This window comes from Mirounga angustirostris, unplaced genomic scaffold, assembly GCF_029215605.1.
Source record: "Mirounga angustirostris isolate CCGP_5_RB_7025 unplaced genomic scaffold, mMirAng1.0.hap1 SCAF_17, whole genome shotgun sequence".
NCBI classification, from domain to species: domain Eukaryota; kingdom Metazoa; phylum Chordata; class Mammalia; order Carnivora; family Phocidae; genus Mirounga; species Mirounga angustirostris.
In genome coordinates this window covers 33,565,665-33,580,182 of record NW_026991725.1, presented here as the reverse complement: position 1 = coordinate 33,580,182, position 14,518 = coordinate 33,565,665, and the positions used below count along the sequence as shown (strand labels likewise).

Below are 14,518 nucleotides of genomic sequence, written 5' to 3'. Positions count from 1 at the left end.
AGTGACAGAGACCCAACTCAAAGTAAGGCAAGCTGGAAAAGGAAATGTAGAGACTCCAGTAACCAAAACTGAGCAGGGGCAGGTGTCCTTTCTGTCTCCCTAGTTTGAATCCCCTCCTGCCGCTTCGCGTCCCAACAGTCCTAGGACTGGAGAGAAAAGGGTTTCTCCGATTTCCAAAAGGAAAGATTCTGAGGAGAGATGCTGATTGGCCGGGTCTGAGAAAACAGCCGGGCTGTAGAGAGCTATGATTGGCCCACCTTTGAGGCGGCTGCCCACCCCTCAACCAATCACTGGCGTCAGGGAGGCGGAGCCTTGGAAACTCTCCTTTCAGCCAGGTGGCTCAGTGGGCGGGGGGAGAGCAATCCCCGAAAGTGACACTGGGTGGGCAGGGGTCCTGGAGGAACAGTCCTGACCAGGGATGCTGGAAAGTTTCTCAGCTTAAGCGCAAGGCACTTTCTGACTCCTGGAGACACTGTTCTGGAGTTTTAATTACGGTTTTTTGGTTTTTTTTAAAAAGATTTTATTTATTTGACAGAGAGAGACACAGCGAGAGAGGCAACACAAGCAGGGGGAGTGAGAGAGGGAGAAGCAGGCTTCCCGCTGAGCAGGGAGCCCGATGCGGGGCTCGATCCCAGGACCCTGGGATCATGACCTGAGCCCAAGGCAGACGCTTAACGACTGAGCCACCCAGTCTCCCCATAATTAAGGCTTTTTAAAACCAAATTCGGGGCTGCCTGGGTGGCTCAGTCGGTCAAACAACTGCCTTCGGCTCAGGTCGTGATCCCAGGGTCCTGGGATGGAGACCCACCTCCGGCACCCTGCTCAGGGGGGAGTCTGCTTCTCCCTCTCGCTCTGCTCCTCACCCCACTACCCCAGCTCGTGTGTGCTCTCTTGCGCTCTGCTCTCTCTCACTCAAATAAATAAATCTTAAAAAATAAAAATATAAAAATAAAACCAAATTCATTTATAACAAATTCCTAACGTGCAGACTTTTTATACCAACCATTAAAATCCTCCCAAGAAGCTAGGCATCTTTATGTGCTTGGGCTTAAATCAACCTTACTCCCTTCATGGGAGCCCAAAGAAGAAACTGATGTGGACCCAGCTCATTCATGGGCTCATGTCTGTCTCCTGAAAAGAGATTCTACCTGGAGCCAAGACGTCTGTGTGTCAATCCTGAAGAAATCGCTTGCCTTCTTCAGGCCTGCCTCCCTTCGGAAACGAAGAGGGTGAGTTGTGATCCCTGAAGGCTCCTGGCTGCTCTGTTTTCCAAGCATGGCACATCTTTGACCAAGATTTCTTCTTCAAAGTCTATCAGAGTGAAAATACGGGGCAGTCATTTTCCAGGTGCACTCCATGAACTTTTGGGTTTCAGGAGGTGCTTCTCAGGTTCTGCAAATGATTGATTAATTTTCGTCTTGAAAGAGTGTACTTTAAGATGATCTTAAGATGAGAAAACTCACACCTGATTGTGTTATGCACGTGACAGCACATTGGTAATTTATGCGGACAGATGCCCTCTCCTCCTATCTTTGTTTAATTGAGGAGTATTCTGAGATTGCAAGGTGAGCTGTTAAAAACTGTCTCCCACCCCCACTACTTATGTGTATTGATCAGGATTTTTTGTGCTCTACTACCAACACAATGTGTGGAAATTAATCAGGTACTGAAATAAGACTATTTCTGTCTTCCATTACCCCCAAGTCTAAATGCTTGAGTTCATAATCCTGTTACCCCTCTCATTCTTGTTGATTAGCTTTTAAAAATAAGTTTACAAAAAAAAAGTTTACATATTTCACCCTGTAACTTAGATTTATAATGATAAATTATACATTTTGTTTGTTTTATACATTGGGGATTCTGTGTAAGATTTCTTTTGTAAGGAAGGTTCCACTTGTAGAAAAATTGTGAAAACCACTGATTTGGAATATGTGGAAATAGAGTAAACATCTTTTCTTCTTTTCTCTCAAATTGATGTGCCCCCGCCCCACCCCCCAGCTGTTATCAGTAATGAGAGCATGGCACCTGCTAATGACCATGCCCCCCACCATGGCTTTGCCAATGCTTCTGGCTCCTTGAGCATAAGAGAGCATCTTTTAGGGCTAATATAATGTTTGCTTTTGCTGCACAACAAATCATTCCAAAATATACTGACTTAAAACAAGAACCATTAATAAAAAAAAAAAAAAGGAAAAACAAGAACAATTTATTAGCTCATGATTCTGCAAGTGAGCAGTTTGGGCTGGGCTCAGCTGAGTATTCTTCTGGCCTCTGCTGGGCTCACTGAGACTTCTGCTGCTGCATAAGTTCTGCTGATCTGGGATGCGCCCTCTCCCCTGGGGTCCCTTATCTGGGACCCTGGCTGAGATGATGACCGTGGCTCTCCATGGCCTGTCATCCCCCAGTCAGCTAATCTGGGCTTCATCACATGGTGGTAGCAAGTTACCAAGACAGAGGAGACGTGTGCACAGCCCCTGGGGGTCCTGGCCAGAACCTGCTAAGTGTCACTTCTGCTACATTTCATTGGCCAAGATAGATCAAAGGCCATCTGGGGAGATTCAGGTCCCCTGGCCATTGGAGAGGAGATGGTCTAATAACTTAGTAGTGTTCCACTGAGCAAAGGCTCAGAGGACGTCCCTTTTGCTGGTGAATTGTCAGGCAGATAAGTGGCAAGAGCCAGCCCCATGTGTCAGTGAGAAAGAAGTCTAACATAACCCTTCAAAAATCACACTTCAAAAATCAAAAGAAGCCACTATGGACTGAGTCATGTTCCCACAAAAGTCATACGTTCAAGTTCTAACCTGCAGTACACCTCAGAATGTGACTGTTTTTGGAGACTGGATAATTCAGATTAAGGTTAAATGAGGTCACAAGGGTGGGGTCTTAATCCACTATGACTGGTGTCCTTGAAAGAAGAGGGAGAAACATGAGGGATACCTATGCACGGAGAGACGGCGATGTGACGACACAGAGAAGGCGGCCACCCTCAAGCCATGGAGACAGGCCGTGGGAGAAACCAAGTCTGCTGACACCTTGATCTTGGACTTCTAGCCTCCAGAACCATGAGAAATAAATTTCTGTTGTTTAAGCAGCACCAGTCTGCTGTATTTTGGTACAGCGGCCTGAGCAGACTGATACAGAGGTAACTGATGGGGAAGAGTCATGGCTGATCTGCTGGCTTGGGCCTGGCTCCCCCTCAGCTCCTGGGGCACAGGCAAAGTCATCTCTGAAATTGTCCCCTCCTCCCACTGTGGTTCTTCCAGCTTCATGAAGCCTCTGGGCCTCCCTGTTCAAGCCCTTGAAAACTCCCTCACTCCCAGACGAGACAGCCTCAATCCCCTCCTTAGGGCCAAGTGTTTGTTTAGCTCTTCCTTCAGACTCTTCCTACTCTACCTGGTTATGGACAGACTTGAAGCTCCGCCTTGTTCTGGAGATCATTTTTGAGGTCCGAAGCTGACACTGGGCTTTCTGTCTCCTTGCATCCCTTCCACGATGGTCCTAATCTTCCCCAGGGCCACAGACAGTCTGATTGAATGGGTCCAGGACACAGCATCATCTCACCAGGTGTTTAAAACTTGTTTTGTAAATTTTTTTAAAAGATTTTATTTATTTATTTATTTGTCAGAGAGAGATTGAGAGCACAAGCAGGGGGAATGGCAGGGAGAGGGAGAAGTAGTCTCCTAGCAGAGCAAGAAGCCCGATGTGGGGCTCGATCCCAGGACCCTGGGATCATGAACTGAGCCGAAGGCAGACACTTAACCGACTGAGCAACCCAGGGATCCCTTGTTCTGTAAATTTTTAAACACTTCCTTTCCTATGAACCAACATAATAGAACAATGATGAAAATTTGTTTTCACTTCTCAGGTGTATTAAGAGCCTGTATTTTATAAGCAAATTTCCAAGGACCATTATCTGTTCATTTATCTCCAGGGCATTTGTGATAATAACTTAATATGATTAACGGCATGAATATGTAGAGTCCTTTCTACTTCCTGAAGCTCTTCTAAACAGTCTGTAATTAGTTCACCGTAGAAAAGGACAGGTCTTTAAAGCCAGTGAGAGGTTGACCCGAGTATTCCCATGGAAAGACATCCAGTCAATATGTGTTTGGATATAAAGCAGCATCTTTGGCTTCAGCCTTGGGCAGCAGACCCTGTGTAGGACCCCTGGGAAGAAAAGCGCTGTCTTCTGCTGAGACCCTCAGAGACCACGCCTCTTGGAACACCCTCCGTTGAAATTCGCAAAAACTCCCTCCGTGAAATGGCATCAAAGCAACACAGGGAAAACTGCGTGTGCCGTGTTTATTATAATCACAATCATTGTGTCATTATAATGTCACAGCGAGAACCGGAGGTCGTCCAGGATAATTTGCTGCCAGAAAATGAAATAGACCATCAAGGATGGATTTTAATGCCACACACTATGTCGCTCAGTGGCCTGGACCCCTCGGCAGAGAACGCTTGACCAGATGCGCGGCACGCCCAAGATGTCCCAGTTCTCAGAAGTCAGAAGACATGCCCCTGAGCCATTGGATGTTAGCATTTCCTGAGCAAGTTCTGAGAAGGGAATCCGGTCACTGCCATGTTTCCTAGGGCTCCTGTAACAAATTTATTCTTTCGCGATTCTGGAGGCTGACTCTGAAACCCAGGGGTCACGTGGCAGAGGGCACAGCACTCTGTCCAGAGGCTCTGGGGGAGAACCGGTTCTTTGCCTCTTCCAACTCGTCGTGGCTGCCAGCATCCTCTGACCTGGGGCCGCATCACTCCCAGCCCTGCCTCCATGGTCCCATCACCTCGTCTTCTTCTGTCTCTGTGCATATGGGTCTTCTCCGCCACCTATGTCCCTCTCCTATGAGGACACGTGGCATTGGATCTGGGGCGCACATGGAGAATCCAAGACCATCTCATCTCAAAATTCCTTAACTTTGTTACATCTGCATAGACTCTATTTCCAGCCAAGGTCACATTCACAGGTCCCAAGGATTAGGTCATGGACATTAGGTCTTTTTCAAGACCACCTTGCAGCCCATTGCAGTCACGTTCCATTATGAATACACAGGCTGTCAGTGACCATTGTTTTATTGTAAAAAAAATTTTAAAGATAACATATTATCTAGTAGATAATCTTTTAAATATATCATAAAGATAATTATGACATGTCTCATTGTAAAAAAATGTAAAATAGTGAGAAAAACAAGTCAAAGGGAAAATAAGACCCACGGGCCCTAGAATGAAGAACTTCTCATACACCTCTGTGAAAACCCATCCACCCCAGAGTGAGCTGTGCTCAGGAGAACCACCAGTCATGTCTATAGGGCGAGAGCTAGCCCATGGCCCAGGAAGGGCACAGGGATTCCTGGAAATTTCCTGTTCTCCTCCTCCTTCACATCCTGCACCTCAGAGGACACGATATGGTATATAAGGACCAGGGTCCTCCACCTTGGAAGACTTCCTCAGCATAAGCAGCACTGTGGCCCACAGCAAGTCCATACAATTATGTCCCCGCGGGCCCCACGTGGCCCAGTCCTGGCAGGTAGGCCTGCTGGCCTGTCTTTTCTAAGGAGAAAATTGACAGCATTGAGGTTCCAGAGGAACGGGTAGGAGGCACCTCCTTTGGGCAGGTCTCCACCAATCTCACTTTTTTAGCAAACCTTCTTCTTTTTTTTAATATTTTATTTATTTATTTGAGAGAGTGAGCAAGAGAGAGCACGAGCGGGGGGTGGGGGACAGAGGGAGAGGGAGGAGCAGGCTGCCTGCTGAGCAGGGAGCCTAATACTGGGACCCTGAGATCATGACCTGAATCAAAGGCAGACGCTTCACCGACTGAGCCAGCCACACGCCCCATAGCAGATCGATGTTGAGTGGCATTGTATTTAGGATAAAATGCCTGGAAGCACCTGGAGGGCCGCTTCTCAAGGTTATCATTCAGCACAGAGAAGGAGACTTGGCAGTTGGCTAAACTTGGAAGTAGGAACAGAAGGCTCTATGTGAAGGTCGTGGTCCAACGGGATGGGCGAGTGAATTCAAAGCCACCGACCTCCGTCCAGCAAGGAGCCAAAGGTCCAAGGGCAGTCTGGATCCGCCTCACACAATACTTTTGGATCCGCAATGACAGATGGGCCAAAGGGTAATCAATACTGCCAAGCCATATGCCACAGCATGTGACTGAAAATTTGGGGCTGGAAAAATATTAAAAGAGATTATAATCAAATGCCTACCTTTGATATTAAGAAACCATCAACAAAGCAACCATTGAATGCCTAATTTGAGCAGCAGAATTTAGTAATGGCCCCTGCGGGTTAAACTCAGTGCAAAATGTAACTGAATGAGGTGGCTTTCTGTTCTGTTATGAGCTGTGAATCCATTAAAAGGTCTGAGGAGGTCAGCCAGAAATGATGAGCTTGGATTTATGACAATCAAGCTGCAGCCCTTCTTTCTGGCAATAACGGAGCTAGTGATCTGTTAAGGTTACTTGTAATCTGTGATAGGAAAACTATTTTATCTGCATACATGAAAGTGCTTCTTCCTGACTTCCTGGCAGGGGTGCTGTGTCCAACTCATCCAAAAACATCAGTTACTCATTAAGTATAAAAAAAAAAAAAAAAAAAAAAAACAAACAAGCAGATGGGCCAGAATCGTTAGGCCCCAGATAACCAGCTGGCTCCTTCTTGCCCTTCGGGTCTCCTTTCAAATCTGCCCCCCCACAGGGAGCTTTCCTGTCTCAGCGACCTAAAGGGGTCCCAGGGCCTCATTTGCCAGCTCCTGCCTTATTTTCATCAGGACTCTTAACAGGACTTAACACCTTCTTGTTTATTGATATGCTCAGCATATAACCTCACTAGATCACAAGCTTTTTAAGGATTGTACTGAATTGAACGGATATATTCGCATCCTAATCCCCTGAATCTGTCACTGTTATCTTATTTGGAAAAGGAAAAAAGTCTTTGTAGATGTAATTAAGTGAAGAATCTTGAGATGAGGAGACCATCCTGGGTAATCTGGGTGGGTCTTAAATCCTAAAACAAGTGTCCTTATAAGGAAAAACAGAGGGAGATTAGACACAGAAGGGGAGACAGGGTGAGCAAGAAAGCAGAGAGCAGGGTGATGGGGCCACCAGGCAGGGAATGCCAACAGCCACCGGAAGCTGGAAGAAGCAGAGAATGGACTCTCTCCCGCATGCGCCCCCCTCCCCACCCCCCCAAAGGAGCACAGCCTTGCTGATACCTCGATGTCAAACTCCTGGACTCCAGAACTGTGAGAGCACTAAATTTCTGGAAAGCCACCAAACGTATGGTCACTGTTACGGCAGCCCCAGAAGCCTAATGGAAGGATGGAGGCTTGCTTGCCTCTTTGACAATGTAAGCAGGTATCTAAAAGGCTGGCTTGTACATAGTAGGTGCTTAATAAATGTTTGGTGCATGAATGAGAAAAAGAGCACTTCAGAGGCTCTGTGGGCAGGCCGTTCTGGGTTTAAATCTCAGCTCTGCCACGAGCCGCCAAGAGGCCCGAGGCTCATCTTCTGGAGACCTGGTGTGCTGGTCGGCAGTATGGGCAGGAATACCCACCCCGAGGGGTGTCAGGAGGGCAGAGTGAGGTCACTTATGTAACACCCTGAGCAGGGTGCTTGGGCCATACAGCATTGAGTCACCAATAGGGAAGAACCACTCGTGGGTTATTCTTTCATGTTCCTTATGGCTGACTTGCCCCCCCCGCCCCCCCCCCCCCAGTCCGTCTCCAGCCTTATCCATTTACGCGGGATTCGTGGTTGATGACGAAACAGCAGCTTTGGTCAGCTCCCACTCCCTGCCAGGGAAACCAGGGCCTCCAGGCCGGCCAGCAGCTTGGCTTGCCTTAGCCACATCTGGGGCTCCAGAGACAGAAAATACGTGTACTGATGTGCCCACAGTCACCCAGATGTCAGATACCTAGTGCTTGCGGACGGACAAAACACGGAACTGGGTCAATGTGCAATTAGCCTACCTCGTTCAGAAATCACATCACTTCCCACCCCACGCGCACACACGCTTCTGAGTAAAAACCGGTCGGCTAATGTTTGCTCAGTGACATGACTTGAAATGACAAGAATCCTGCAGATTGCAGGAATGACTTTTCTTCTCTTCTTTTCACAAAGCGTTTCTTAAGCCCCTTAAACAGGCTGCTGTCTGCTCATTGCAGACCCTTCCCTTGCAACCGAGCCTCCGGTGAGTCGGTGGCATTGCCAATAGATGACCCCCGAAGAGCACTTACTCCTCGGGGCCCCACGCTGCCTCCTTCACAAACTATCTCACTTAATCCTCACAACAACCCCGTAAGAGAGGTACCATATCGCACCCATCTTCGGTGGAGGAGAAAGGCTCAGGCAGGCGAGGTTACGAGAGAAACTGGATTTCCAAGGCAGAAATTCAACGTTGACTTTAACTTTGCCTCCTATCTGAGATCGGGTCCCGGCAGCACAGCGGAAATGAGATTCGAGTGCAGGAGGCCTGGGGGCTGTGCTCTCAGAGTGACCCCTTGCATCACGGCCCGAGGTGGGCGAGGCAGAAATGCTCCCAGCCCTCTGCTACAGACACACAGAATCGTGTGGTCTTCCCCGAGGGCAAGCTGGCAGTAAGCGCCAAAAGCTGTAAAAATAGCTCAGCTCGTCAATCGTGATGCACCGTAGAGCTGTTTGTTTCATTTTTACACCACAAAAATGTTGCTTTTATAATCAGGGGGAAAATCAGTGATGGTAGAATCTCTCCCCCATATTCTGATTCCAGGCTTGGGTTTAATCGCAGCACCTCCACTCCCTAGCGGTAAGACCTTGGACAAGTCACCTTCGCTGCCTGAAACCAGTCCCCGTGTCTTTAAGGAAGTACTACTAATAATACTGACTTCATATGGAATTTCCGTGAGGATTCCATAGGTTAAAATTGCAAAGCACTTAAAAACAGTGCCGGGCACAGGGTAGGTGCTGTGTAAAGGTTAGCTACTTTCCTTATTATTATTCAGACCTAGAGACCCATTTGGGGTCACTGGTTCCTCCTGAGTCTGATTTTTGCTCGTGAGAACAGAGGTCCACGTGGTTCCCGCACCTGGGACGGTCCCCGATCTGCCCCTTCTGATTCAGGTCTCCTCTGCTTTGTGTCCCCTCCAGCTCAGACACCCCTGTCACGCTGGGTAGGTCTTACTCAACCGCTGAGCCAGAGCACTGACCCCGGGAGGTCAGGATGGGGTTGGGGACCCAGTTAGCCCCGAGTGAAAACAAGTGGTCTGTTGCAACATAGCATGAAACCAGCTCGGAGAGGAGGAAGTGATCGTGTTTCAACCAGATAGAAATGAGTTTGTGTCGAGAAATCAGCCTGTTCGGCAAAATCTCACTAAAATCTTGATACCGTGTCATTGCTTTCCCAACAGTGAACAGATAAGCACGTTTGGTGTTCTCACCACCCCCTCCCTGATCTTTAGGGAGGCCCCACCAATAGTCTAAATAAATCCTTGACAAAGCATCACTTTCTCTGCTGCCTCTGTGGAAGAGCCGAAAAGGTCCGGGTCAGACACCCGAGCTGTTCCTTCCTCCTTTCCATTTACCACTTTGTTACTGCCCCTTTGTGGACCTTAATTTCTCCCTCCAGAGACTGGAGGGAGGGGTGACCCATTCACAGGGCTTGGGGGAACTAGAATAAGATAATACATGCAAAGAACCCCCAAAAATACATGTGTAATAAGCTCTACACAAATGCAAGTTAGTAACATTAAATAAAAAGACGCATCCTATGTGGATTAAATACCACCAGACTGTGGCAGAGCCACCCAAATCCACATGTTCCCCTTGTGTCCCAGCCCCCTGGCAGCCTGGGGGGGAACATCTGACCGGTTCTAGCCAGTGGTAGGAGAGTGGACGTGACCTACATCACTTCCTGGCCAGCAGTTAACTCTCCAGGGCCTCTCCCGACCCTGATGACCTCGGAAGGCCACACGCTGGGATCTTGGCGTATCCCTAACGCCAGGTCCCTGAATCACGCTGTGACCTTCACTAAACAAATAGCATGAGTGAGAAAGAAGCCTGTGTTTTGGGAAGCCACTGAGATCTCAGGATTGCATTGTTACTCTAGCAGAACCTGCTTTTACTCCACCGACGCAAGTGGGAAAGGAATGTGACATGGATTTCTTTTTCTGAGAAATCCAAATCAAATGAAACTCTAAGCCCCCTTTCCTGTTAGGTCGGCTGGACATTTAATCTAAGTCATCATGGGAGCCCTTTTTCCCAAAAGGCTCTCAGGGTTGGGGGAACGTGCTTAAGGTCGCAGGTGGTGGAACAGGTAAGGAGGACCTGCTAGTCCTTGTTCATCACCTGGGCTTGTGCAGGTGCCCCACGTTGGGGGGGGGGGGGGCAGGGGAGAGGCAGGGAGGCTCTGTTTCATCTGTGCCAAGCTCAAGCACAAGCGTAGGATTATTTGCTGAGGTGGGTTCCTGGTACCTGAAACGCACCTTCCTAAGGCACAACACACAGTCACTTTCCACCACCCTGGGTCACCCCCAGGAAACAGACCAGACTCATGACCCCAAGCCAACTTTCCTTTCCTAAGCAGCTTACGGACTCTGCCTACTTCCCTCAAAAGTTTGTGCTTCGGTAGGCACGTCCTACAGTCTGTCAAACTCCCCTGTTCAGCGTATCCCTTCACTGAGTTTAGGCTTTCCAAAAAATCAAAAATCAAAAAAGCCAGAGAAGGAGTGGGGTAGCCTGTCTAAATGTCTCCTTCTTCCTCAATCATAAACACCCCTTCTGAGACAAGGAAACTCAGAAGCCCACCTACCTGCTCAGAACAGGGGTGGGGAAAATTCCACAAGAACAAAAAACACATTAATATCTCAATAAATTATCCTACCACATGGGTCATTGCTCGTGCCGAGGAGGAAAATAAGCCAAGATCTGCAATCACTCTCTCAGTTTGTAAATCAGATGGAAAAAAAGAATGCCATGCAAGTTAGCCCTAGCTCACAGGCCAAGGACTTGAAAGAATTTCATCTGTGGCTGAGCCACAAGGAAACCGGCCTGCAAACCATGAAAATATGTGCCCCCAGCCTAAACCCCGATTGCAACCCCTTGCAGTTAGATCTTCCCACATTCAGACCTTTTTATCCTTCAAATGCTCGCACCTGTGTGATAGGAAATAAGGCAGAGCTCAAACGTTTTTGAAAATAAGTATGTTCTGATCGACCTTTGATTATCAGAGGACCCCGGGTGTGGATTTTTAAGGTTCCTCCTTTTTCTGGGTCCCCTCCAAAGACTGCATTTAGACCACATTTCTGTCTTCTGCAGTCAGGAAAACAGTCCAAGAAAGAGAAGACCCACGACCACCCAACGTCAGTATCATTTGCTAACAGCGTGTGTGTGTGTGTGTGTGTGTGTGTGTGAGAGAGAGAGACGTGTATGAATGCATAGTATGTGCGTGTATGTGAGGCATCTGTCTGTTTATCTGGGGACGGCACAATCGGAGGATGAAAAGAACCAAAATTATGACATTTCAATGGATCCGTACTGCATCTCTTGCAGGTAACAGGTGTGTTAGCATTTTAGACACGTGCTTGTGAGGCTGGGAGAAGTCTGACAGCTCAGTGAATGCTGACTCACATTTGGGGTTTTCTTTTTTTTAAACCATTAAGTAACATTTTTAACTTTTGCTGCGCAGAAGATATAGGAGGAGTGTGGGAGGCCCCGAGGAAGACTTGTGCGCTGTCTATGGAAAATACTAAATTGCACAGAGTCCAGAACCCATCCCAGCAATTTTCAGGTCATCATCAGAGGATTAAGTGCTTTATTTGCTCGTGATTCTGTGGTTCCAGCCCAGGGTCGCTCCACATCATCACTACTGACGTTTGGGGACGATTTTCTGTTGTGCTCAGCTCTCCTATGTACCGTAAGGTGTTTTAGCAGCGTCCCTGAACGCTCCCCTCCCCCCGCCAACTCGATTGCAAAAAGGTCTCTAAGTATGGCCACCTCTGAGGGGTGAAATGGCCTCTCATTGAGAAGATCTGGTCTTCGCCAGAGGCAACAGTCCTATGGAAAAAATGGGCGACAGCTATGGGGCCCCTGCTCTATGAATCATCACATCATGTTTGGGTGGAGGGGTTCCTTGGTCCAGTATTAATCTTTAATGTTTCCCAAATGTGTCATGTGCGCCATGGAGTCCAGGGGGTGCCGACATGTGCTGTGAACAGGAAGGGATCTTGGGACAGGAGGGCTGGCTGCAGGACTTCCCAGAGCCTTTACTGTCTTCCCACCACTGTGACTCGCCCGGAGAGGTTTCAGCGTGCCGCTCTTTCCAAATTTCTTTGTGTGCAACCAGTGATGTTTGTGAGTCGTCCTGGTGCTTAGCTCTACACCCAGGCCTAGAATCTGGGAAACGTAGCCCAGATGGAAGGTATCTGCAGGTTCCCTGACTTGAGTCTGGGGATCCCAGAGACCAGGGATTGCTCTTGCCTTCCTCTCTAGAGTGTCCAGTCTACTCACATCTTCGGCGATCGGTCTTCAGGTTGTTATGAAGATAGAGAAGTGGGTTTCCCACTGAGGTCACTGTCTCAGCTCCTGGAATGTCCCTCCTCATTGCCACGGATGTCTAGCCATCCAAAATCAACAAGGTCTGCCCAAAATGGATAAGTCTAGCCACTTTGATAAGATCTGTATTTTTTTTCACACTTTAGAGCATGAGGACCAAGGGTTTCTTATTTTATCTCAGATTCCCACATCAGTTAGGCAAGTCCTTTCATGCCTAAGTTCCCAACTGCACGTAGCTAACGTCTTCTGTGGTACCTGCCACCAGGTGTGAAGGATGTGTGCAGTGATGCCCTCCCTACCTGGATGGGCCTCCTGGATGCATCTGTGGGCCTATGCATCCCTCTCCCCGGGAAGGAGCCTGCGGAGTGATCAGCGAGCCTCGCTCAGAGCCCCGCTACGAGGAGCCAGAGGGTGGTAAATGGCCCGGGAGGCGACAGGCATCCAGAGTGGTGACGAGGAGATGCCCTCAGAAGGCAGTCGGTGAGATGTGTGTCCCTGCTCTGCAGCTGCCCCTCACCAGCCTGGTGACCCTGAGGCAGCTCCACACAGGTCCCTAACTCAGGTTGGACTCCTCACCCATGAAATGGGGCTAACATGGACCTGCCTCGTTGGGTAATTGGGTGGTTGTGACAAGGAATGAGCTGGTGGTTGTGACAAGGAATGAGCTAGGGCTTGTGAAGCGGCGGGCACAGAGCGAGAGCTCCCTCCTGTTGACCGTTGACCACCATATGCAAGAGCACCAGGGGGCGGGGGGTGGCGAAGGGCGCTGGCCACAGGTGTGAGGGGCTGGCTCTCAGGAGCCACAGGGCAAGGTCACAGCAGCCCGGATTTGGATCTGGCTGGGCGCCCCCTTGTTGCCTGTCGCTGGGCTGTCGTGTCTTTGTGGGGGCTTGTTTCATTGTCTGGCCAGAGCTGGTTAAAGAGTCTACTACGCGGGCGCCTGCGTGGCCCAGTCGGTTAAGCGACTGCCTTTGGCTCAGGTCATGATCCTGGAGTCCCGGGATCGAGTCCCGCATCGGGCTCCCTGCTCGGCAGGGAGTCTGCTTCTCCCTCTGACCCTCCCCCCTCTCATGTGCTCTCTCTCTCTCATTCTGTCTCAAATAAATAAATAAAATCTTTAAAAAAAAAAAAAGGAAATCTGACTTGAGGGGCACCTGGGTGGCTCAGTCGGTTAAGCGACTGCCTTCGGCTCAGGTCACGATCCTGGAGTCCCGGGATCGAGTCCCACATCGGGCTCCCTGCTCAACAGGGAGTCTGCTTCTCCCTCTGACCCTCCTCCCTCTCGTTCTCTCTGTCTCTCATTCTCTCTCGCAAATAAATAAATAAAATCTTAAAAAAAAAAAAAAAAAAAAAAAAAACAAGAGTCTACTACGCAACCAGCTTTCAGAATTCGGGATGGAATGGACAAGTGGTACCTTTCTCCAACCGATTAGCAGCCACCTCCCCCAGTGCGAGCTCCTGGGCACGGGAACGGTGCTTCCTGAGGGGACGCCCCCTGGACTCGCTCTCAGGAACCGCAGTGCCGAGAACCCCTCCAGGGCCGGTGGTTTCCGTTGGTGGATCATCGGCTGTGCCTGCCCGGGGCTGCTGGTATTAGCACTGCGAGAAAAAAAAACAACCACAACCTGGGTGGTTTAAAACATCAGAAACTTATTTTCTTACTTTTCTGGAGGCCAGAAGTCCAAAGTCAAGGTGTGGGCAAGGTCAGGTTCTCGCGTAAGGCTCTAGGGGAGAACTCATTTCTTGCCACTTCCAGCTTTGGTGACTCCAGGTCCCTTCACTCTGGGTTCTGCCCCTGTGGTCACATTGCTTCCTCCTCCTCTCTCTGTCTCCTCCGCCGTGTGTCCCTCTTACAAGGATTCTTGTGATGATATGCTGGCAATCCAGGATCATCGCCGCCTCTCCGGATCCCCAACTTAATCACTCCTGCAAGTACCTTTGGTCATATAGGGAAATGCTCACAGTTTCCAGAATTAGGAT

At 49.1% G+C, this 14,518-nt stretch overlaps 1 protein-coding gene across 5 annotated transcripts in view; it reads left to right on the top strand.

Annotated features, from left to right (window-relative positions):
* Nucleotides 1-14,518, top strand: part of FAM20A (FAM20A golgi associated secretory pathway pseudokinase) — a 54,119-nt gene that overhangs the window by 8,472 nt on the left and 31,129 nt on the right. Inside the window, exon 1 of one of the 5 annotated variants that reach the window (XM_064582745.1) lies at nucleotides 10,389-13,018. The exons of the other annotated variants lie outside the window; for them this stretch is intronic. Coding sequence (XP_064438815.1) covers nucleotides 12,957-13,018 — 62 coding nt within the window. The 5' untranslated portion in view covers nucleotides 10,389-12,956. Of the gene's footprint in view, nucleotides 1-10,388; nucleotides 13,019-14,518 lie in introns of those variants that run through there. 5 annotated transcript variants of the gene reach the window in all.